Source organism: Cryptotermes secundus, unplaced genomic scaffold (genome assembly GCF_002891405.2).
Source record: "Cryptotermes secundus unplaced genomic scaffold, Csec_1.0 scaffold654, whole genome shotgun sequence".
NCBI classification, from domain to species: Eukaryota; Metazoa; Arthropoda; class Insecta; order Blattodea; family Kalotermitidae; genus Cryptotermes; species Cryptotermes secundus.
The window spans coordinates 781,104-807,504 of NW_019727402.1; the positions used below are offsets into that span (position 1 = coordinate 781,104).

The following is a 26,401-nucleotide window of genomic DNA, read 5'->3' on the forward strand; positions in this document are numbered from 1 at the left end:
TGACCACATTGTACTGTCTCACATTCTGGACTCCCTCAAAATGTCCCCATATTTTTATCCCCTAGGGACGGTGTCAAAGTCAGAGTCACATTGTGACTGAAGGTCAGTCAGTTACTCAGTCAAGCTCATGACCAGATATTTATTACTGTTTGACAGTTACAGTCTTGTTATTGTGGGGCGCCCTCTCTGACAGTATTGAAATAACGAAGAAATGAGAAATAATAAGGATCCCTGGTGTGGCAGTGTATAAATAAATATATCAGGAGTAAAACGATATTTAGGAAGACCTAAAGTAAAATGGAAGAATTTTTGTTGCATAAAATTCCCGTTAATCCTGTTAGATTTATGACAAGGAAGGGTGAGGCATGTGTCCTATGTAGGTTTGTGGGTTGCATTTGCACTACATTTTATACTAATTTTATCTCTCAGTATTTATGTGAGGACATCCATGATAAGTGTTTATTGTCATATTTAAGAAATGAGATTTAATCTCGCAATGATGACTGTGAAGGCTGCCATCTTTTGGGATGTTGGGTGTTAAGTCTAGTAGATTGTTCTCTTCAGTATCCATCATTGTAAACATCATGAATTATTTTATTCAATAAAACTTGACAAATAATGCATCTTTGTTCATAGATGTTAAGACCAGTGCAGTGAGTTTTACAAAACAATAATGGTTTTAACAAATTATTTACCAGAAATTCTGTCAGCTGATTGTATGGATCAGTGTTTGTTAGTGGGACAGAGGGCCATCATTGCTCAAACAATGTATAACTTGTCAGTTGACAGTGTCAAAAACAATTCATTTAAATAAAATAAACAGATAGACATAAAATGAAAGCTATGACATTCTTATAAATCACTGTCCAGTGATATTTTTCAGAGGGGGGACTGTATGCACAGTTCAGATGCTAACTGAAAACGGTAATGTGACAGTATACATTTTTGGTATTAATGAAAATTAATTGTGAATATACATGGATTGGGCAACACATAAATTACCACTGCCTTTATTGGAAGAGATAGTTTGTGTAATTTTTTTCAGAAAACATTTATTTTTTTGTGATTATTTGAGCTCATTTCACCTAAAGATTAAATATTGTCCATTGCTGACTCCCCATACCTTACTATCTTCCGTTGATATCTTGATGGCTTATGCAAACTTATTTCACTGTGGAATTATGGTAAATAGTTTGCATTGCAACTTACCTTGAACTTGCTTCAGTTTAGTTTATGAAACATTTATCTTGTTGGTTTATTTGTGAATAGTACATGTCATATAACAGGGGATAACTGTAAATGTAAACAAAACTATAACAAAACAGAATTTACAAGTTAAGAGTGATGGAATGGAAAAAAGTTAATGCTGTTCATAAGGCCAGTTCCGCTTAGTAAGAATTACCTTGTTATTCATGCTGCAGCAGCAGATCCATGCCCAGCAGTTGCCACATGCTGCACATGGGCCATCTTTACCCATGGCTCCTCATCCTGGCCTTCCTGGAATGGGTCCAGGTGGTCTTCTAGCATTTGGAGGTGGCCTGGGGGCTGGTGCAGTTCCTGGCGCAGCTTCTGCTCCGCTCGCAGCAGCGGCGGCAGCAGCAGCAGCAGCAGCCCAGCAGCAACACCCTCTCCTTAAACCTGCCGACCTACACAACCCTCGTGACCCCAGTGATATCAAAGGCCCCAGCTCCTTGCCAGAAGAGAGGCTGGTAAGTAAAATGAAGAAATACAAGTTTGTGTTACCAGTCAGCAGCCTGTTCCTTGTGTGAGGTTTTCCCACTAAAATGGTGTACATGTTTTGTTCCAGTAGTGTCACATGTGACCCATTTCAGGCTTGCTGTTTTAATTTTGTAGTGCAGGTCATTTGCCACGTGAACCCAGCCAGACCAGTAATGAAACATAACATTACACCAGAAGAATGCTGTAGCATGATTTGGTGGAAGGCACATACTGAGCTGTGCACTGTGACCAATCATACTACACTACCATAGTATACTAGGTGTAATCATGAAGATTATAATAATTAAATATTCTGTGTTTGATTAATGTCATATAGATATGTACTTAAAACTTAATTTTCTGTTACTACCCTTAGAAATGACCAAGTACATTGCATATTTTTTACTCTTCTTGTAGTAATAGGACAGGAAAGGTGGTAAGAAACTTCTAAGTGTAAGGCTGCAGGTGTTTCGTTTATTTATCTCTGTGTAGTAGTGTGTCATGGGTTGGGCAGTAGGAAGAACTGAGCAAAGAAGGTTAATATCAGCTGAATTGTGTTTCATGCAAAGGTTTGCAATGTACACCATAACAGAAATGAGGAAATATGGGAGAACTACTGATTCCACGCCTATTAGAATTTATAGAACAAGACTGAAGAAACTGGAAAGAACACATTAACAGGATGAGTTCTGACAGGATTCTGAAAAATCTTAAAATATCATCCAGAATGAAAAAGAAAAATTGGGATGGCCACTGAAATGCTGGAGGAATTGTTTTCTAATAACCATGCCAGGTCTCAATAGGCCTGGTACTAGAAAGATTGGTGATTCTCTTAATTTTCTTATGCATGTCACTCACTTGCTATTCCTGTCTGCTTAAATTTCAGCATATTTCAAAAGGTGGGAAAATAAAAATGAAAGAATTGATGTTTACAGCAAGGAGTACAGTTATGATTTCTATGAGATGTACTTCTGAAACACATCACATGTGTTATTCTCCCATTTGCACTCTATGTGTCATGAATTGTTGTATTTATTGTTTATTCTAAATGGTGTAATTGAAAAGGTAGCAGATATTCCTGTATTATGTGCCAATGAATGCAGAGAAGCATTTAAATTATAAGCAGTAACAAACATCTCTCTTTGTTTTGTTCTCACTGTAAATTAGGGATTGAGACTGGTGTATATAGAGGAGCTTAAATCGTGTGTTTGATGATAATGGAAAAGCAAGTCTGCTGTTGGCTGGGGGTTACCTATTCTGGTAATATAGACAGAAGATTTACCTTTCTAATTTGGTTGCATTTGATGTTTGATTATTGTGGATTACAACTTCATTAGTATGTTTGGTATTGGTATTAGGTTAGTTTAAAAACTGTGGTTACCACTGGCACATTTATAATAGCATTGTAGTAAGAATATAGCATAACTCTCTTTGCTCATATAATTTTGACATGAAGTTGATTAGATGGGAATAGTAAGCACGTATTCAAATAAATACTCCATGTTCACTTACAAATTCAATCATAAGGCGTTGCTACAGAATAAACTGCTTGTATTAATGGACGTTGTTTTCATAAATACAAAATACATGTTACAAATAAATTTTGTACTGTTTTAAAGGAGAAGTGATAAAGTCACATGATTTACTTAACCCACATACAATTTATGCAATCACATTTGTAATCCTACTCAGATTTAGTTAATTAGTGGCATTACAAGGATTTTGTTTGGTTAAGGGGTTTCAAGTCAGTGAACTACCTTTTTTGTAAATCCACAACCAAATTACATTGTGATGCACATTTTCAGCTCTTCCTTCTTGAATCTTTCTTTCCTAAAAACCAGTTTCTAGTTTAAGATGGAATATCAGTGTGCATCGGGGAACGCGGTAGTGTAGTTGGTTGAGGCACTATGCTACAAGCTGGAAGGTCGAGGGTTCAAGTCCCAGTGATGTCATTGGATTTTTTTTTTTCAAGTGACCTAATCCTTCCAGCCGCACTATGGCCCTGTGGTCAACTCACCTTCTAACAGAAAAGAGTACCAGGAATATTCTTGGGGGTTAAAGGCAGCCGGTGTGTAAGGCTGACAACCTTACCGCCATCTATGAGCCAATTGTCTAGAAAATGTGGGAACCCCAACATCTCACAACCCTATGGGCCTCCACGGCCTGTTACAGGGATACCTTTACTTTTTTTAGTTTTTATCAGTGTGCATCCTTTTTTCTAAATGTGGCAATGAATTCCACTCTGATGATTCAAAGCTTATGTGAAAACAGGAGGCATTGTACTTAATGTTTAGAAATTATATGGAATAGTAAAAGTTAATTGCAGCTAGATTTTCATATAAGGAATAGTGGATGCTATTTTTAAATATTAATTCTTATAAAGAATATGTCTGATTGTATCTTGGATTTTAGGTCTTAAATGAACTGTATCTTGTTGTTGTTGTTGATGTTATTGTTGTCATCATTGTCCTCCTCCTCCTCCTCATCATCATCATCATCAGTATCAGTAGCGTCATCAGTGGTGGTATCTTCCTCCCCCCACTCACCAGAACCAGTGTAAAGTTAATTGTGCGATTAGAGTTCCTAACAGGTGATTAAGAAGAGTATTCTCTTCTGGGATGTAATGCTATGTAGTTTGGCGAAGTTCTCCAATGTTTCGGAGGACCACACAGCCTCATTTTCACTATTGAAGGGCAAGCCAAGCAAAAACTCACCACGACGTTGCTGGTAACTGGTGGACTTCTACCAGATGACATGGCATTACATCGTAGAGGATAGTACTCTTCATAGGTGCTGATTCATTCATGTGACCAAAGACGAAGTACTTTGTAAGGTTTCTATTCCAGTCCTCCGAACTTACACATAAAAAGCATAAGTTAACTTAAAAGATTATTTCTTCTATCTATTCCCCAGTTTTATGTTACATATTTGTAATGATTTATTCTTAATTTTCTATCTATGCCATATTGTTGTGCTTTACCTTAAAATCAGCCTCATCCTTTTACATAATTAATATATTCTTAATGCTATTTCTCATGTTTCAGCGGAGTTCTGTGTCCCCTGCAGAAAGAGAAAAGTACCGTTCAAGGTCACCAGATGTCGACCCCGACCTAAAACGGCGGAAAGAAGACAAACTAGGCGGTCATGTGAGTTATTTCCCTCGTTGAACACTGTTCACTGCTAGATATTCCAAAACACAGATGATCATAGTAGCTGTCTGTAATTTTTTTTGTTTTGACATGAAGGTATGTTACTTGGTCCTCTTAGATATTATATAGTTTTCCTGTTGAAAATTGTTGCTAGCTGTATTTTCAAGAATCTATTCTCAGACAAAGATTAATATTCCAGTTTAATAATTTATTAGTAATGTGCAATATAATTTCATTGTTCATGGTTGGTTGTTAAACATGAAAACATTAAATTTATTTTAATGTCTCATAGAATGCTACACATTTGACAATGACAGTCTCCTTTTTATCTTTTTATGTTATCATATTGACTTTTCAGTGTCTTGGTATTGATTGATTGACTAACAGTCAGTTATCAGTTTGGATCATAATTATGATAAAATTCTCATTGAGAAATTTAATTAGAATTCAGTTGATAGATGATCAGTAAATTTAATGTATGCCATAATCTGACATGCACCACCAGAAACATGAAAGAAGTTAATTGTAGACAAATTGTTTGTAGCATGAATGGATGGTTTAAAGTTTTAGTTCCCAGATGTGTAAAATACAGTTATGTTATTTGTAAGTAGGATTTATTCAGTTAAATTAATTACAACGCTTAACTTAAGTCTGTAGTGTGTAGAACAGCTTTTAACTAGTTGCGTTTCTTTTAGCAGATGAAGTATCTTGCATTTTTTTTAACAGATCACAGATGTCTAATGTAATTTTAGAACAGGTAGTTCTTAATGCACATTGTAAAATGTTTGTCCATGTTCCTAAGTTTTGCCCTATTCTGTTTCTTTTTCTCTTAAACATCTGCTTACAAATTTAGGGGCTTCTAGGCAGTTATTAACCTCAGGTCTGAAAGTGCATTAAGGAAATCTGAAAACTGGATTCTCATTCCACAGAGTAAATAGTGTGAGTGAAAGATTACAGAGTTTGTTGCTATAAAACAAAGAAAGAGAACTAATTTTTGAAAATTGTGAAATATTAGAAAACGTCTTCAAGATTGCTGGCCAAAAATAGTCCTCAAGGGTAAGAGTACCTGTCTTTGGCTTTTTACTCGTTATCTGTATTGCTCTGAGATGGAGTATTACTTGGATGTTGCAAATTCTCCTCCTTATCTTTACAAAGACAGTTCACGAAATAAGACAGATTGCCATTTTTAATTGCTTACTATAGAAGCTCTCCACCTCTTCTGCTACACCGTAATTCATTTGTTCAGTTCGTAGAGAGGCACCACAAATAGGCCTACATGATGAACCAGCAGTCTCCCTGTCCAACTGACACACTTCCTGTTCCTTCCCTTTCATCTCCCCCCCCCTTCCTCTACACCTATCCTGACTCTTCTCATTTCCATCTCTTCCTCCCTACCCTCATCCTGTAATAACCAACAAGCAAAGCATATAAAATGTAACCTTAATACCAGAGTAATGCCCTGTCCTCTAATTCATCACCCCTTTCTCTATCAGTGCCCCTCTTATCTCACTCTGTAGTTGTCTTTCTTTCAATTAATGAAATATTCCTATGCTGCTGATCTTTTTATTCTCTATGCATGTTTCTTTCCAGGTAGCCCTGATGCTGGCAATACTGCTCCCATTTTCTAGTCTCTCCATTCTGTGGTGCTCCCTCCCACATGCTCCTTTCACCCCCTTCTGCTGCCCCTTTCATTTTAGCTCACTTTTTCTGTTCATCTATGCATCTACTACATCCCTCTTCAGTGTGCTGTAACTTGTCTGCTTGCACACTAAAGAGTGTTTTACAGTGTCCTTTCTTTACATTTGCTTGCCATTTTTCAAGACTTATGTTACTTATACTGAAAATTAAATAGCCTAGAGCAGAGAGTTAGTATGCTTTGGATTTCTGAGATGTGCTATTACTAGAAATCTACAAGTGTATTGTATGTATATATATATATATATATCACTGATAATTAGAAATGTGGTACATCACTATGAAAATGAAGTGTTGATGTTTAGCTATCCAGGTATCCTTATGTCTCTGTTGTGGCATGATGTGAATTCTGCTGTGTATATACAGAATGTTTTATGACTTTCTGTCACTACTTCTGGATCTTATTCCTGACATTATTCCCAATCAGAAATGTCGTATATACAGGCATTCTGTTATTTTTAATGATTGCAGAGCTATGGATGTTTGCCACAACTAAGTTTTTATCAAGAACAAGTGCTAGTATTGTATAGATCACAATGTGATAAATGCTCAAAGCTGCCATCTACAGCCTAGATCATCTGAGTTGTCTTCTGTTGATGTGTAACTTTACCAGAAACTGCAGTGTCAATTACATCTCTTGCAGCATTGAAAATTCAACAAAGTAGTTCTTCTCTTGTGTCTGCTTTGTGTTTATATACCGTTTTTCTCATGTGGCACCATATCACTAGTGAAGGCCTGGGGACAAGGAGCCATGTGTATTTGAAAGACTGCTTTGTTATGCATGCATGGGCAGGCACTGAGACACTCATACTTTATTGAACCCAATTTAGTTATGTGTAAATCATTCTTGAGCTTTGAATGCTGTAGCTCTATAACCACTGAGAGATGGACCCCTGTTCTACAACATTTTTGACTAGGAACGATCTTAGGAATGAGTTGCTGAAATAAAATTATAAAACATCTGTGAATGATCAAGAAGGGGAATTGGATGGATAATTATTGTCCCTTAATGTCCTTCAATTGTGTAAAAAAACAAATTATTTTTATGCCCTTAATCTCATAGTCTATGAGTTAGAATTTCGGACTTTTTGGGCTATCAAATGAGAGCACCCTTTTCTTTTGCTATTTTTATTGTAGTTGTTAGGTTTTCATTATCTCTGTATTTAATTCTGACTCGATTCATATTACATGACTTTGGGATAAATTCGTTTTTTCTCATAAAAATGAAACTAAATGAAAAATCATAAACTTACGTGATAGAATACAAACTAAGTGTGTTATGTTATTCCTTTCTACCACTAACTGTACATGGAAATGTAATATGAGCTTATAGGCTCAGAGTGCACAGTCCCTGTTGCCTTACTCTTTTACAAAGACTGTAACAGCTTAGATACATAACTCGTCATTAAATTTCTGATAGTTCAACGCCCTCTTTTGGTGAAGAAAGAAGACCAGAGTATCTCAGTGGTGTCTAGAACATGGTACACATGATGGTTTCATATATCAGCATAGAAAAAAACATTTGACAAGCAAACTTCACCAAAAGGTAATGTTATAGTTCTGGACAGTGTGACTTGAAACTTATGTATTGCAATATTACAGATGCTGACATCAGGGAGTTAATATTGTAACGTGTTTACGTTACTGAAGACGCCGTAGAGATGGTTAATTGGTTTATTTAACAATCTACAAATAACGGCTACAATTACTTATCACACAGTTGCGGGGTTTCACGATTTATAACCCTATGCGCAAATCAGTTCACTCTGTCTTCAGTGGTCTACACGTTTATAGTAGGGGAGCTATGTATCACTGTATCGCGGGGTCCCAATTACACAATCACACACACGTCTGGATCTTCTTTCCACGGCTGCTATACTCCAGCTGTAGTCGGCTGACTGGAGAACTGTTGATAACACCCTCGCTCGTCTACTACTTAACTCTGCGGTAGACACATTACAACTCGGCGGCTGTCACAGTACAACTGACTGGTAGCTGCTGTGCGGTTCCCTTATATATCCGCAGTGGTGCCTGTTGCGGGCCACGTCACAGTGGGAAGCGGTTCCGCGTTACCGTGGCGTCACCGCGCGCGGCGCGTTGCATAGCTACCAGGATGCGGGGGCTCGGCTATCTTCGGCTCAGCTCGGCTCACTTCGGCTCCGCTCGTGACGTCACCGCGGGGAGAGTGGCGGGGTGATGATTCGCCTATTACGCGAGCGCTACTTTACCGCTACGTTCTGCTGGGGAGGTAGGGGTCAACATGTCACAATATAAAGTGCCCAAGGGAAATTTTAAAGTCATCATGCATAGCCTGAAATCTGGGTTGGATTAATTTTGTGCCATAGTATTAGATTGTATGTAGACTCATAACGTGTTGAAAGACAATCACTCCTTCCGCATTTGTGTCTCAGTGGCTGTGATGAACTGAAACTGTTTCATTTTATTCTAGGATGGCTTATGTTTGCATCTGAGACTTATCCCTTTCTTTCTTTTGTGTATATGTGTATTTGTAATGTATGTGTGCAGTTAATTATATATTTATTTATTTTAAGAGCCAGTATAGTTATACCTAATGATTAGGCTATTTTTTCCCCTTTTTAAGCAAAAGATTTTGAAAAGAATTGGCATATCCTTCATTTCTAATGTGCTTGTGACTGTCTTACCTTTGAGTTGGGATGTGGCTGAGAGTGGTTGATTTCTTTTTACAGGTTAGTAGAAACTCAGTGAGGATAAAGTTTGACAGGACAGTAGCTGGATATACATTGTAAATCAGACTTCATATGTTCAGGTGGAAATGCTTGCTATATTCTTCCTCTCCCCCTCATTTTAACAAGTATGCCTCTGTTCCATGTGTTCAACCTTTCTCACTCATAGCATTTTCTCTCTTTATCCTAGTGTCTCTCTTGACTGGCAGAGTGATTGAACAGTGACCCCTCACTGCTCATCCATCCAGAAGCCAGATTTTTTTTTCAAGAGCAATATTCAGTTGTGTGGGAAGGGGGTTGCCAGGCATTCATGTCCAGCTAGCTTATTCCCCATTGCTTCCTCGTCTACTAACCTAGGTGGATGAATGAACCAGTTACAATTTCCTCTTCTGTTGCTTCGAAAATTTGATCAGTCTCCATTTCCTCTTTCCAGTAGAGCCTTGCTCCGCTATTGCTCTTGGTTGCAAGTGCTGCACACTGCTTTTGCTTAGTTGATGGGATTATATAAAAAACAAACAGTGTTAGTGCCTGCATGTGTACTGGCCAGGGGATGGATGGCTGGAGGACCAAGCTAGGGAGTGAGCACACTCGGGCAGAGCAAGCGAACAACCTTGTTACGGAAATGAGGTCCCAGTACATTTAACAGTCCAGTTAAGGGCTTAGAGGGTGTTAGCAGAAGAGATGGTTGAAGGGAAGGGGCTGGGGAGGATGATATAAAGTAAAGGGATTGCATGTGGGTGCCATATGACCTGTCCTGTCCGTTGCTCAGGGAAACAAAACTAGAACTATGTCCATCCAAAATCAATTTATGTAAATCAATACCTCATATCGCTCACTTTATATGCATAATATAGGATATGTCCCCCCCCCCCTGCATCTTCTTTAACTCCCTATTCCATTTCCCTTTGTGCTCTGATAAATAAATCATAAAAGACAACTTTTGCAGCCCACTCTGCACAGCACAGGCTGTGTGTATGCAGATGTGCTGTACAGTTTCACTAATTTTAATTGTCAATGTAGGGGTTTCACCCCTTCCATGGTTGATTTGCTTAGTTATTTATTTATTTACTTCATATCTATGGATCATTATACATGATATAGGACAAGTCAAATACTTTACAATACAATAAATAATAATAATATAATAATATATACTAAGGTAATAATAAAATGATGATTCTAAAAATAGAACTAATATAATCGTTTAACACACGACACCGCTGTATGCCTCAAGACCTGATCCTTCTATCCTGGCACAAAATACCCTTGGTATCCTCGATCTCATTCCTGTAAGAAAAAACACAGAACAGGGCAGTAGCCATTCCTATAACATATAAAATCTAAAAGTTAATTATTCTTGAAATATATATTTACAAGTGATTAGAACTAGGATTTGTCCCAAAACAAGAGAAACTCATCTATACTATAAAAACAGTGATCAAGTAGGATATATTCAAAGTCTTTTTAAACTTGTATAGTACTGCTATCTCTTTAATATACTGTGGCAACTGATTTAACATACGAAGTCCAATATTATTGAAATTGTTTTTGTATAGACTCGTATTGCATGGCAATATGAACAAGTCCTCTTTTCTCCTTGTATTGTGCGAATGTATTCCTGAATTGGTTATGGAAACATTCAAATTGGTTTTTATGTAAACTAGAATTTCAAATATATATATATATACACACACACACACACACACACAGACATTTTTTTTTTGCTAGTGGGGTGGGACTAAGTCCCTTGTACTGCGGCCACTTCTGGCCTATTGTAGCAGCCCCAGATGATAGGTGAAGATTATTGTGGAGCAATTGGTGGAATGAAGATTGGCAAGGGAAACCGAAGTACTCAGAGAAAACCTGCCCCAGCGCCACTTTGTCCACCACAAATCCCACTTGACCAGACCCGGGATCGAACCCGGGCCGCCATGGTGGGAAGCCAGCTACTAACCGCTTGAGCTATGGCACGGCCTTTATACAGACATGGTAAAGGTAATATGTGTTGGAGTCATTAAGTTCGTGGAATGTGGTTTTATCGCATCCTGTTACAAGGTATTTACATACACTTACGCAGATCCATATTGGCCCTCAAAATAGTTGCCATTGCCCGCTATGCAAGTCTGCCAACGTTGATATAGCTGTCGAAAATATTGCTGAAACATATTGGCAGTAACTTCTTGTATGACTCTTTACAACCATTCCACGAACTTATTGACTGTGGTAGTATAGGTAACGATTTAAAATATTGTTTACAGCTAATAGTTTTGGGATTTGTATCATAGCTCTAATAGCTCTCTTCTGCACCCTAAAGATCAGTTTTGCATTTCCTGAATTGCCCCAAAATATCAATCCATATAATAACAAGGATTGAAAGTAAGCATAATATAAGATGCGAACAGTCTTTAACCCTGATACTCTTTTGACTATTCATAAGGCAAAGCATATTTTACATAATTTATTTGCTGGTTGTTGAGTACAATATGATTGTGATTTGTAAGGCTTATAAATGGCACAGCAGATCCTATTTCATGTGCTAGATCTTATCATGAATGATTGTCAATGTCTGCCTGTAATATGGTGTAATTTTGGACTTTGTTGAACACTTTACTGATAACCAGGTGCATGAAGAAAATTATTTTACATTTGTACAGCTGGAACAAGTTATTCTTGTATTTTCATTCAAGAGTTATGGCCAAATTCAGACCACTTTCTAAAATTTTCACTTATTTTCCTGTTCAGCTTTGATTTGGAAAAAAGATACTTTCTGATGAAATTAAGACTTGTGTTTATAACATACCATATTAAAAGACTAAGTTCTGAATACAGTTATTGTGTTTTTCGACATTATCCATCATCCTTTTTTTATTATTATTATTTTTATTTAAAACTACATTTCAGGGACTGGATTCTGTCCCTGTCTTCAGGTAAAAACCTACTCTGTTGGGCTCAGTCCATATAAGGTGATAGATAATGTCCAGAAACCCAGTAGTTGTGTTAATGTACCATCTTCAGAAACATTTTGATCTTATTTATGTTCCAAATATTTTGATCAGTTCGTGAGAAGATGCTGGAATGACTGGATGGTTCATGTTTGTATTCTTCTGAAATTTTTTAATCCAAACAAAAACTTGGGTTTGCCACAGTGTTTTATCACAGTAAACTTGTAGCATTTTTAAATGTCTGGTGGTGTTTCTCACCAGTTTCACTAAAAATGCAGTGTTTTAATTCACTCTTATAAATGTATTTTCCATTTTTTATGACAAAATGACAAAAAGACTGCTTCATTACAAACGTTTCTTCTACTGAAAAATATATTATTGTGCAGTACTTGTAACTTATGTCATTTTTTCAGTCTGTACTGCTTCATCAGAGCTTTCACCTGCCAGGCAAAAGAAAACAAGTCTCTTCACTTCTCTGTCTCAGTGTGGATTAGTTACTTTAATTTCATTCTTATGAATTAACACTCAGAAGTTTGTAATTACTAATCACTGATGCTGAAGGAAAGTGAATTGTTATATTGCTGTTAAAATTGTGCTGTCTTTCTGCTTGTAGGAAAGTGACGGGGAGAAAAGTGACCAGGACCTGGTTGTTGATGTAGCCAATGAGGTAAACATTTTTTCTTTTTTGTTTCACTTCCAGTTACTTTTACATTTACCTTATTTTGTAACTTGTTTGTAACCTTTGATTCAGGAATGTAAAATATTCAGTTGAGTCACTGATCACGTTAGTTACACTTTCTGTAATGTAGGTCCTATACATAAATTATTAAATGATTCCTTGTAAATATATTTGGATTTCCCTTCTTTTATATGCACATCATTCTTTTCTCCATTGAAACTGTAATTGTACATGTTCCATTTACGGGTGTGAAACCATGTCCCAACCTTAGGGAAGAATTTAGATTGAGGATCTTTGAGGACAGAATGTTGTAAAATAGTTGAACCTAGGTGAGAAGTGACTGGAGGCTGGGCCAAAAAATACATAATTTAAATGCTTAGAGAGGTGGTGGGGGTGAGATGGGCAAAACATGTAGCATGAATGTGCGCACATACAAAATGCATACAAAATTTTGGCTGGAAAATATAAAAGGAAGGGATGACTTCGAAGACCTAGGCATATTTGGGAGGTTAATATTAAAAATTATCATAGAGAAATAGGCTGTAATGACCCAACATTGGGACAAATTTTCGTGAACATGGTAATGAATCTTAAAGTTTCGTGACAATCAGAATGACTTTTAGCTTGTCATGAATAAAAGTGTATGTTCTTGACAGAATGCAGTATATAACACTAGGATTCAAAGCTGTCACAGTGAAGGAAAGCATTGGAGATATTTCAGATGATCAGTAATCAGGACACAGTGTAAATTTTCACTCTGTAATTCCATAATTGTCCTAGAAGACTTCATTTTATAACAAAATGTAGTTATGTTGGACTGTGTTTTGTGGGTGTCTCAAATGCAAAATGTGTGATTCAAAGCAGTAAATAATTGTTAGAAATCATATCAGTAAAGTGATTGATTTCTGGCTTTTACAAGATTTGTTAAAGATGAGGATGATTAACATTTACAGAACCTTCATGTGAAATCAGAGAGGTACTTTTCTCATATAACAGTGGTTTTTTGCAGGACCCATCATCCCCACACCCTAATGGTGAACATCCTGGAGACATTCGAGAGAATGGGGAGAAAGGTGGAATAGGCAGCATCAAGTCAGAGCGCCCACCTAGCCGGAGTGGGTCCAGCTCCAGCCGCTCTACCCCCTCCCTGAAAAGTAAAGATGTAAGATCTCGGCACCTATCTGCAGGGCCCTCATCATCACAGAAATCATATGCAGGATTATGGTTTCTCTTTAAACATCAACAGTTTTTCTAATACAAAAAAAAAGTATTTCAATTTCAGTTGATTTAGTAACTCTGGGTACCCGCAGTGAGCTCACAATATTGACAGTAGCCATATTAATTCTTCTGATGCTATGTCTTAAAGTGGGTGTTACCCTACTACCAAAGACTGTGCCATAGCTCAAGTGGTTAGTCGCAAGCTTCCCACCGTGGTGGCCCGGGTTCGATCCCGGCTCTGACCAAGTGGGATTTGTGGTGGACAAAGTGGAGCTGGGGCAGGTTTTCTCAGAGTAACTTTGGTTTTCCCTGCCAATCTTCATTCCACCAGTAGCTCCACAATCACCCTCACCTGTCATCTGGGACTGGTACAATAGGCCAAAAGTGGCCGCAGTACAAAGGACTTAGTCCCACCCCACTAGCAATAAAAGAAAAATACCCTACTACCATAAACAGTAATTATGTAGATAAGTCAATAAGTAAGTTACAAATGGATATAGAACTTAAACAAATAAGAGTACTGATTTGAAAAATGCTTTTATTTCTCAACATAATCTCCCTGTACATTGAAGCACTTGTCCCATCGTTTCACAGGCCCCTGAAAACCAGCAGCATAAAATTCTTTGGGCTGCTGTCAAAACCAGGCGTGTTCACATGGCATGGCCTACCTCATAATGCATGACAGGTTGCATGCTTCTGTTGAATGGCCTTACGAATTTTCCTGAGGATGTTACAGCAGGAGTCGGCATTTACGGTTTGTCCTTGAGGCTGGAATGCGGTGAGCAGTATGCCTTCATGATCCCAGAAGACTGTGAGCATCACCTTCCTGGAGGATGGTGTCACCTTAAACTTTTTTTTTCGCAGGCAACACAGGATATTTCCACTGCATTGACACATGCTTTCTCTCAGGCTGGTAATAGTGAACCCAAGACTCATCACCTGTGACAGTTCCGGCTAGCATATTGTGTCCTTCATCATAATAGCAATTGAGATGGTGTAATGCCAGACCCATTCTTTGCATTTTGTGTTGTGGGGTCAGCATGTGCGGCTCCAGTCGTGCACAGACTTAGTGAAAACCAAAGCTGTCATGCATTATGAGGTAGGCCATGCCGTGTGAACACCCCTGGTTCCGACAGGAGCCCAAAGAATTTTATGGTGCTGGCTTTCAGGGGCTTGTGAAATGATGGGTCAAGTGCCTCATTGTACAGGAAGATTATGTTGAGAAATAAAAGCATTTTTCAAATCAGTACTTTTATTTGTTTAAGTTCTATAACCATTTGTAACTTACTTATTGACTTACCCTCATATTAAGACGGTTCAAGAAGAGTTATGTAATATTCCTTATGAGAGTCATAAATGCTGAGAACCATACGAAGTAAATTGCAAAGAAGAGAAATTTAAATTTTTATTCCTTCTCTTCTTTCCCTTAGCTGGACAGGTCCTCGGGTCTTTTCCATCTTAGAATTAATTTTGAGAAGCTTTCAGACACAAACAACAGCTTTTGAAAATAGCCCCACTACAGAAATGTTTTCCTCTGTTACTTCTCGTATGCATTCACTGTGAGGGTTCAACCATGGAATTCCACTTGTAACTAAGGGCATAAATTTTTTGTTACTCTGTAGATGTCCACAAGTAATCATCATTAAATTATCCTTTACTGTCGCTCCACAGTCACACAATTTTTGGGGATGTAGGGCTCCCAGTAGTCATGTTCACTGCAACTAAAAATAAATCACTTTTGCTGCAGTTACGACTGTGTAAATAAGTCAGTTGATCACAAAAATTTTATACTTTTAATAAAAAACTGATAGACTCAAATTGTCAATAAAATTGGTTAATTTTATTAAGATGTTATTTTGCTAGATGTTTCTGTCATTTACGACCATCATCAGGCATTTATAAACAACAAAATGCATGTACGAGTATGTTCATTACCAGACTGAGTGTTGCATTGGATCAATTGTCACTAGTCTTGTCATGTAAAAGTTTTTACATGGAATTACGTTTAAATACTCGTATATTGAAATAGAAGTACACTGTTTAAATATATTGAAATAATATTGTAATTCTGCTTAAAAACTTTTACAGGACAATGGAGCCATTGTGACATGCAGTCTAGTAATGAACATTTTATTGTTTATGAACACCTTATGATGGTCATAAATGACAGAAACGTTTTAGAAAAATGACACCTGTATAAAACAAACTGCTTGTACTGACAATTTGACTATCAGTTATTTATTAAAAGTATAAAATTATTGTGACCAACAGTCATATTTAAATAGTAATGACATCCACATTCACTCACTCACTCAGGGAGTCGAGCCCTTCTTGAGAAGCTGCCAATTGTGCAGCCACTCAAGAATTTCCCGGCATTTTATGGAACCCGAAGGTTCGTTACTGTGTTCACAAGAGCCCTCCACTGGTCCCTATCCTCAGCCAGATCAATCCAATCAATACCATCCCATCCTATCTCTCTAAGATTCATTTTAATATTGTTCACCCACCTACGCCTTGTTCTTCCCAGTGGTCTCTTTCCTTCTGGCTTTCCCACCAATATCCTAAACGTATTCCTCGTCTCCCCCATTCGTACTACATGCCCTGCCCGCCTCATCCTCCTTGACTTGATCATTCTAATTATACTTGGAGAAGAGTACAAGTTATGAAGTTCCTCATTATGTAGTTTTCTCCAGCCTCCTGTATCTTCACCTCTTTTCGATCCAGATATTCTCCTCAACAGCCTGTTCTTAAGCACCCTCAGTCTGTGTTCCTCCCTTAATATCAGAGACCAAGTTTCACACCCATACAGAACCACAGGCAAAATTATAGTTTTCTGTGTTCTCATTTTTACGTTTTTAAACAAAAGACAGGAAGACAAAAGGTTCTGGACTGAATGGTAGCAAACATTGCCTGAATTCAGTCTCTCTTAATTTTCTCCTGAATCAGGTTTTGTTGTTGTACCTAAATATCTGAACTGTGCCACATTTTCAAAATATCTGTTATCTTGTTGTTATGATCTTGCCCTCCATTCTGGTGATGAGACAGCAACACATACTTAGTTTTCTCTGTGTTTACTTCCAGACCAACCTCCTTACTAATATCAGTTCAAGTTTCTTTGTTTTTCTTTATGTTATCTACATTGCCACCCAGCAAATTCACATCATCACCATAGACAAGCAGCTGTTGTGTCCCATTTAATTTCAGTGTCATCTGGTTTTCTTGGGTCTTTCTAATGGCATATTCCAAAGCAAAGTTGAAAAATAGTGGCGATAGAGCATATCCTTGTTTTGGCCTATTCAGGATAGGAAAATTATCAGACAAATGTATACCTGTATAGGCTTTATCATATGTTTCATTTAAACACATTTTAATACGCCTGAATACTTTCATGGGTACCCCAAACTCTCTGAGAATATTGTTCAATACTTTCCTCCTAACTGAATCATAGGCTTTCTTGAAGTCAATGAATAGCTGATGTACTATCTCATTGTACCTCCATTTTTTCTCCAGTATCTGATGAATGCAAAAGATCTGATCAGGAGTGGATCTGTTACATCATAACCAATACTGACGATCCCGAATAATTTCATCTGTGTATGGCCTTAACCTTGAGAGAATAGTGTTGGATAAAATTTTGTATGAAGTTGACAGCAATGACATCCCAAGATAATTACTACAGTCAGTTTTTTCACCCTTCCTGTGAACTGGTACAATAATAGACTCGTTCCTTATTCCAAATAGAATTAATTAATTTATGGATCTTAGAATGTAATATTTCACCTCCTGCTTGAATCAATTCTGCCGGAATGTGATCACTATCTGGTCATTTAACTTTTTCAGCTTTGCAATGGAGGCCGCAGTGGGTGTCTTTGAAGTTAAAAAAAAAGTAAAGATATCCCCTTAACAGGCTGTGGAGCCCTAGAGGTGTGAGATGTTGAGGTTCCCACAGTTTCTAGACAATCAGCTCATAGATGGCAGTAAGGTTGTCAGCCCTGCGTGCTGTCGCCCTTTACCCCCAAGAATATTCCTGATACTCATTTCTGTTAGAGGCTGAGTCGACCCCAGGGCCATAGTGTGGCCGGAAGGATTAGGTCAATTGAAAAAATCCACCTCACCGGGATTCGATCCCGCTACTTTCCGGCTTGTAGCACAGTTCCTCAACCAGCTATGCTACTGTGTGCTCCTCTCTTTGAAGATAGGTTGAACAACATGGACACCATGGATTTGGAGGCCAACTGAGAATAGTCAAAAGCCATAGCTGAGCAGCAGGACATTCGTAAGGGAGAGGCTGTGGTGAAAACTATCAGAGCACTGGAGGACCGATATGGGGCCCTACATCTAGCAGTAGGACGCGCCTCTGACAGTTGAAGAAATGGACCCAGGGCAGTAGTGGGTCCTGGTACAAGTTTGTCACTGCCTGAGGATAGTTGACCTGCCCTGCATTCCTACACTGCACAAGGGACATGGACACCAGGGACCAGGCAGGGACAGTGTTGTTCAAGGAGCCACTGAAGGATGAACACTCAGGAAGAGGTGTCAGACATGACCAGAGTGCAACAATGGCATAAGGGACTGGGGCTTAATAGGTCAGCTATGTCTAGGAAGCAAGAGGGCATACAACAAGACTGTCAGGCAAACCTTTGGACTGAAGTTCATGAAGCAAGTAGGCAGGATTTCCATCTGGTTACAGGAAGTGAATGACTGGACATTGTGGAGGAGTTGGCCTCCTCTGAAATTAAAGACGAGATGTCAGATGCACACTCCCAGATAAAGGTTGATGGCAGCACTTCTTGACCGGCTTGCACCTTATCAGGAGCCACTCAGGATGAGCAACCTTAATGAGAGAGCAGTGGGAGCAGTTGAAGAGTAATCATCATGAGAACTGAGCCATGCAGAAGGAAGCAAGACTGATCACAGACATCACAACCACAGCTGTTGAGAAAAGAAGAAATGGGAGTATGCTTGTAGGTTATTCAGAGCAAATAGCCTTAAGGAGGTTGCATTGTGCCATATATATCCATTGGTAAGCAATGATCATGAAAAAGTGGCCATTGCTAGGAAGCAGCACATGCCCAATAGTGAAGTACTGTTGGTAGCTCTGTTTTCTATGTGGTCTGCTCTGAGGCTATATCATGGGACCAACTAAGTTCAGTTCAGTAAGTGCAGTGCAGTTGAGTACAGCAGAGTGAAGTGAGTTGGCTGGTGAGCAGTCAGAGGACTGCCGCAGTTCAATCGTGAGCTGTTGCTGTTTGAAGCTGGTAGCTGATGCATGGGGATAGTTCTGGAACCCAGAGTAAGGGGAACGTCCCCTGTTGGAAGCTATTACTAAGCAATAACTGGTGAAGACACAGCAGATCAAGAAGACTTGATATGTTCTGTAGTGATCCACAGAGTGTGTCAGTTATTGATAGTGCTATAGTTACTTGTAGTTACGTTCTGTAAAAGTTTAGTAAATTATGAATCCAAACCCTCTCTGTAGTCATCATGCATGTGACAGTACCATTGCAATGTTCAGGCTTAATTTACTTACATCATTCTCTAGGAGTATTAAATCTTTTATTCAGCAGGAAGCTGAGACTTGAACCTGCCTTACTTTAGTTTTTCATACTTAATTTTTGTTATGTGTGATTTCTTAACACTGGAAACATGACTTACATTACTGAAAAATATGTACATGACAATGATTGGGAATGCCTTGATGGCAACATAATACACCGTTCTTGTAAGTAAAGAAGCGTCATTTGTTACCTTGATATATAGTAGAAAACAAAAATTTCTATCCCTATACATGTCCCAGCAGTCCCAACCATATTATTGACAAGAACAGGTGAATTGTTCTTTCAGGTTTTGATAAAAAAAAGCACACCAAATTCATATGTTTGTATCTTCAGTCATGTACAGAACATCATCTTTCCAGTAACACTGAATAAACTGCAATTAAGTTTTATGTTGTCTATAACTGTCTACTGAAAATTTGCTGTCTGTAATAATATTTTCATTCATAAATTTCTGCTAGATAATAGCACTGTTCTGTTAATTTTCTGCTCGCAAATCTTTTGCTTGGGCATCTATTGTGATTTCCTTTTCTTAATAGTGACCGTCCTTCATCCTGGAAATGCCTCTTTTATAGACAGAAGAAACTGCTCTCATCTTGTTTCCTGTAATATTTGTCCTACTTCTCTAAGGATGGGTGAAAATATTATTTCAAATTCTTTGCCCTTTGCATTTTTATTCTGTCATCTGTCTAACCATCATGTCAGACTTCAGTTACAACATTTACATGCGACATGTGGAAAGACTCTCAGAGAACAGTTTATAATGTTTAGACTTACATAACAATATGCTGAAGGGCATGTAAAATAATATGTTATTGGATAGTGCACAGTTCCTGTTTTCTGACCTAAAGAATCCACCGAATGATATGTGAATACACTAGTTCCAGTGAAAACATGATTTCATGTGTCAGAGTCTTGTGGAATTGTTCATATTTAAAAGAAAAATTGGAGAATGTTAATTAGTGTGTTCATCACAATGTCATGACATTGGAAACAAGACTGTAAATTGTTTGTTATGGGGTTGTGAATCTCTCTCTTCATTCTGATGTTACTTTTTGTCGTTATGCAACATTAATTTTTATACTACTTTTATGGGTTTGCTACATGTGATATAGGATAATGCATTAATAGGCACATTACAGAGAATCTTATTTGTAGGTTTGTGGGGAAAAAGCGGATGGTCTTTTGGCTTGTTTTGCAGTGGTCTTGTGGTAGCATGGGTAGCCAAATTTGTCACCAGTAAGGGTGCTGTTTAGTCTAAACTTGTTATGGCCAGCAACGTTCTTTATTTCTGTTTCAGTTGTTTGAGGTGAAGTATTGAATTTATAAAATTTAAGTTTTGTTTTTCAATCATGACACACAAAACTGTACTGCATGTATTCAGTGTAAACCTGTTTCTTTTTTAAAAAATTCAATACAGTCACATTATGCATCATATATTTAGCCCAACTGTTGGAACACTTGCTGTCTATTAAATTCTGTGACTCCTGCTGAAGTTCATTGTTTATGATTTCTTGAATAACATTGTAGAATTTTCATGTTGTGGCCTTCTGGGTTATGATACCATATATTGTGGTAAATGGGTATCACTGTTTCAGAGGAACATTCTGCCTCCATCTTCAGAGTAGTTTACTTCCTTTTGCAATTGAGTATGTGCTAAAATTATTACTTGTTCAAGTCACTGAACAAAGAACATGTAAGTGAAACTTCATACACTCAACATACATTATAATTTGAATTTTAATATGTGGTGGTCCACGATGAGTACTTTGAGAATTTTCCTGTGTTCTCAGAATTTATGTCACCACATTGCTATAATTGATCGAGCTGCTTAGCTTATTCTAGTCCCAATTGTAATTTTTATCGTATAAAGAACTTTTGAGCTATCACTATAAAAGATATTAAAATCTGTAAAATCTCATTATTAAATTAAGACTGTTTAAACTAGTTTCTGCAGTCCATCCTTTGACATTCCCTGTCTTTCTTTTGTATACATATTTGTAAATTATTCCCAGAGTGTGGGAACATTATATCCTTGTGAATTTATTTTACAATCAAATTAAACTTTGCCATAAACACAAGTTTAGTATGAACTTTACTATTAGAACTATTTTGAGGAATCCAGTAATATAAATACATTACTGCATGCAGTCCTGTATGAATACATATACAAAGAATGCTTGTGACTGAATCAGGTTATTGATCACACAGCATCCAAACTGGTGACTGGCTGTCTTCATAATACAGATTTTCTGCTCAGAAAATTAGTTACAGATATGTCAGCTCTTCTTTTATAAATAGTATATGTTGTGTTGTTTATACTTACAACTATTTATATAAGTTACGTTGTCCATAAAGCTGACTTAAAATAAAATCATCTCTTCTCATTTATTCATCATAACATATGTAAGATTTTGTACCTAGCTTCACTTAATTTTTATTAAACTGTAAATGAAACTTAACATTAGTTTTGTCGTACATGCGTAATTTTAATTTGTATGGTGTCTGTAGATGGATTGATTTGTAACTTTAACTTTGCATGATCATCATTTTGTACCTTCGGCTAATTCAACAGTTGCGTTTCTTTCTCAGTTGTGGCTATAATCCAGTTAGAATATAGAGGAACACAGTTATTTTATGTCCTGTGGGTGGGATGTATATTAATGACTGGTAAAGTTCTATCACACAAAATTTGTTTAATGTTATGTTTAAAAAGAATGATCAAAAGTGATTAATATGTCTTATTTTACCATGTTGTATTCCTCAGTATTCATATACATTTTCACTGTATGCATTCAGTTTCGGTTAACCCATGTGGTTATAATGTTTTTTCTCAGGTGACATTTATTTAAATTAAATCTGATATCTTCTTTTACTTACAATAATCCGTACCTAGCAATGTTTGTAGTGGGTATAGTTGGCAGCTAGTTCTGGAAAGTTTTTCACATGTTGTATTTTCGAATAGTACAAAGGGCTGTGCTTATCATGGATTACATAAGTAAATATTCTGCATACACAGTTCAAAATATTCCATGTCACTTTTACATTATAATCATATGCTACCAATATTTTATTTATTTTATTTGGAAACATTTCAAAAAATTTCACTTTGAAAACAACACTGCTACTGAATGTTATTCACAGGCTTTGAAAGTTTAAATTCTTTAGCATATTGTACAGTTGTCTTCCTCTTGCTGTCTCAGTATTAAATTATACATGTGTGTTCATAGTAAAGAGACTGTGTGAAGAGCCTGAGGCTAGTGTTTGCTTATGGGTACATCAGTTTCCAATTAAAAAGTATGGTGTTAATAAACTATGGCATGATTGATAGTGAACATAGAAATATGATATGTTACCTTGAGAAAATGCCACAATGAGGTGTTACTACATAGTGTATAGTAAGTCAGGACTTTGGCATTTATTGGCCTAATTATCTGAAAATTTGATGTTCTGTTATCATTACTCAAGTAATTCAATCTAAAATCAGTGCTTGAGGTGGAATGAAAATAGAACCGGGATGCCATCCTGCTGCATCCCGCCCCACCTCAAGCCCTGGGTATTGTACATTGCATTTAGTGCCAAAGAAGTAATGGGATGCTTTTAAGCCATTTAGAAAAGAACCGTGATGCCATCCCGCCCCACCTCAAGCCCTGTCTAAAATTGTATATCTTTGTACACCTTTACATATTCTGGTGAAGGCATTTACACCACTTGTGTTTGAACTTACCTGCATAGCACAGCGAGTCCCTATTTAAGTGAATCATGGAATAAATGATGTATGCAATGTGATATCCTCCATTTTGTCTTGCCCTTCTGAGTTAAAACTGCATGGTGGATAATAAGACATTGTATCATCCCTTTAGGACACATTCTCCTACAGTGTTATTTTGAAAGAGGTTTAACATATTAGTGGAGGTACAGAATCGCCTAGAACATAGAACATGGAGAGCTCATTGGATGATGTACATAGAATTATTGATAAGTGGAAAAATAGTAATTGATTGTGAAAATATAAATGTTTCTCACAGTGGGATAAATAATATTAAGAATAGCACATCTTGTAATATAACTTTATGATCACGCTGTAGTTTGGCTTCAGACTAACTTGAATATTATGCAATTGAATTAAGTCTGGTGTGCTTTGAAATTACTGTCACAGACCTACAAACATACTGTTATGAAGGACTAATCTTGCTTCCTCTTTAGAGAAGATACTAGAAGTATTACATATCAGGAGTGGGAATGTGAGGCATTGAAGTAGGGTTCTTATGTTGTTGGACCTGTCATAGGCCGACAAGCCCTCCACGCCAGTGTCCAAGGTCACGACCCCAACCTGTTCCGGAGCGCCCACGCTGCCTGGCTCCAGTGGAGTGAAATCTGCCGTGCCCGGAGTGGTGCTCCCCCCGGGGGCCTACCCCCCCTTCACCCTGGTGGCTGGGGGAGTTGGGGGCTCCCGAAGCAGTGACACTAGCCCTTACAACAGTGTGGCACCCTCCCCTTACTCCAGACCACCTATGGTAGGATTTCAGAGAGAATAGTTTCCCTCTACCTTTGGAATCAGAACTCTGTACAATCAGACTTTCCCAGTTAATGTTCTGTGGATTGTGAATTTGTTTTACTATGTTTACTTGAATCCAGGTTATGTGCTTTGGGCCTCAAAATTCAGTTTTAGACATGTATATGTGATGGGTGGAATGTGTACTATGGAATAATTGACTTCTAGTCTTTCACACATCCTTGATCTTTCAAAATATGACATAAGGAAACAATTGGACATAAGGAAAGGAAGTCATCAGCATTCGAAGGGAACAAATATTTGTAAAAGTATTGACACTTCTGAGTAAACTTACATTTTGAAGTTCTACAACTTTTTCCATTTTGGCCTGCAGCTAGCCTTTTTAGTATTCAGTTTTCTGCATTTTCCTGTCAGGTTTAATTTGCAGACTGTGAATACTATCCAATCATTCGTGGCCTCCGTGGTCTAGAGGTAACGTTCCCACCTCATGACTCGTAGTATGCGGGTTCAAAAACCCGGCGGAGGTCGTGGAATTTTTAAGGGCGGAAAAATTCAGGGAACAAGTCCTCTGGGAGGGACTTTAAGCGGTGGGTCCCGTGTTGTAGATTTACGGCACGTAAAAGATCCTCATGTCTCTAGGAGACCTCAGAGCAAAATTAGGCAACATTTCCCGCCCAAGTAGTTTCCAATTCCTCCGGTAGGTGGGGGAAGTATTAGGTACCACTGCCAGAGGAGGAGGGACCTCCCTGACAGAAAGGGACTAACTATTAGATACCACTGCCAGAGGAGGTTGGAACCTTGCTGGCAGAAAGGGGCTGATAGTAAGCACCAGTACTGGTAGGGTATGGAGACAGTAGAAATTAAGGGGGGATGCACAATGGACCATTAACCGGTCTAAGTGCATGGGGAAACCCACCCCCTCAATACGGAATATGGAATACGAATCCAATCATTCAGTGAGTAAGACCCAGCAATTAAAATTGATTTTGTAAAGATAAACATCACTTAATCTTTGTGATAATCATTAATGCAAAGGGAATTTATTTTACTTCTTGTAGTGTTCTGTTCATATGCTTTGGGTGCTCAATGAAGTACACTGTGTTCAACGAAGAAGGAAACTTTGCAAGACCACTGACCCAGCCCAACATACCTCACAGATTGCAGCTGTAACTGCCGATAGCAGAATGAGTCATTAGCACTGACAGATGTGCATATCGGGTGGTGTGATCTTGTCACTGCTGTTAAGTTGCATTAATAGTCAGTCTGTGTTAGAGATTTCGACAGGCAGTCGACATTTATACTGAAATGAATTTCAGTATTGAACAATGTGTGTTTATTGTCAAAATTTTTCCAAGAAAAAACTTAGAGAAATTGTATCAGTAAGTTTCATTGTAAATATCCTGACGTGCCAGTTCCCACAAAGTCGTGTGTATCCAAGCTTGTGAAAAAGTGGCAGGCCACAGGTTCAGTGGACATTAAGAAGCAATCGAAGAGGATTGTGCTGGCTGAAGAAAACCTTTGGGATATTGTGGCACGACTACAGATCAGTCCTCAAAAATCGTTAAGATGCTTAGTACGGAAAACTGGTGTTTCGCTACAATCTGCTTTCAGAGCCATAACATTAATCAAATTTTTCCTGTATAAAACAACAGTTGTGCGTGAGCTGAAACAACCAGATAATGCAGCAAGAATTTGTTTTTGCAACTGGCTGCTGCAAAATGTGCACGATGGAATGTGTTATCTTTTTATGGCATTCTTAGAATGTGTGCATGTACAGAAACTGATGTGAGGGAATAGTCATGGAGAAACGATCCATCCACTCTACGCTAGCGAGAGAGTGCGTGTTTATCAGCGCTGATGACTCATTCTGCTTTCAGCGGTTACAGCAGCAATATGTGAGAAATGTTGTATCCGACTCATGCTGGTCCCCTGGTTTCCTCAATGATTGAACACTCTGTATATTTCTTATAAGGTGTATATATTTGCAATTATTACTTACATGTTCATTTTCTTGCACAGTACATGTAAGTATGTTTAGGATTCTATGTCTGTAGTGACTACAAGAAATATCATATTAATACAGTAGTAGGAGGAAAAATGAACTGTTCACTTGCAGCATTGTTCACATTGAACAGTAAGTTGTTATTTATAATACTACAGATTCATTGTACAACTCCTGAGTTTCTTAGATAATTTTATCCATTAAAATTTGAGGAATGTCAT

The 26,401-nt window shown here is 37.8% G+C and overlaps 1 protein-coding gene across 3 annotated transcripts in view; it reads left to right on the forward strand.

The window, feature by feature from the left end:
• Window positions 1–26,401, forward strand: part of LOC111864706 (protein groucho) — a 349,923-nt gene that overhangs the window by 299,872 nt on the left and 23,650 nt on the right. For 2 of the 3 annotated variants that reach the window (XM_023852155.2, XM_023852156.2), the window contains exons 8-12: window positions 1,422–1,709; window positions 4,764–4,865; window positions 12,824–12,877; window positions 13,899–14,051; window positions 23,952–24,179. In XM_023852155.2, the coding sequence (XP_023707923.1) occupies window positions 1,422–1,709; window positions 4,764–4,865; window positions 12,824–12,877; window positions 13,899–14,051; window positions 23,952–24,179 (825 nt within the window). The remainder of the gene's footprint in view (window positions 1–1,421; window positions 1,710–4,763; window positions 4,866–12,823; window positions 12,878–13,898; window positions 14,052–23,951; window positions 24,180–26,401) is intronic. The other variant, XM_033751548.1, reaches the window with a different exon arrangement.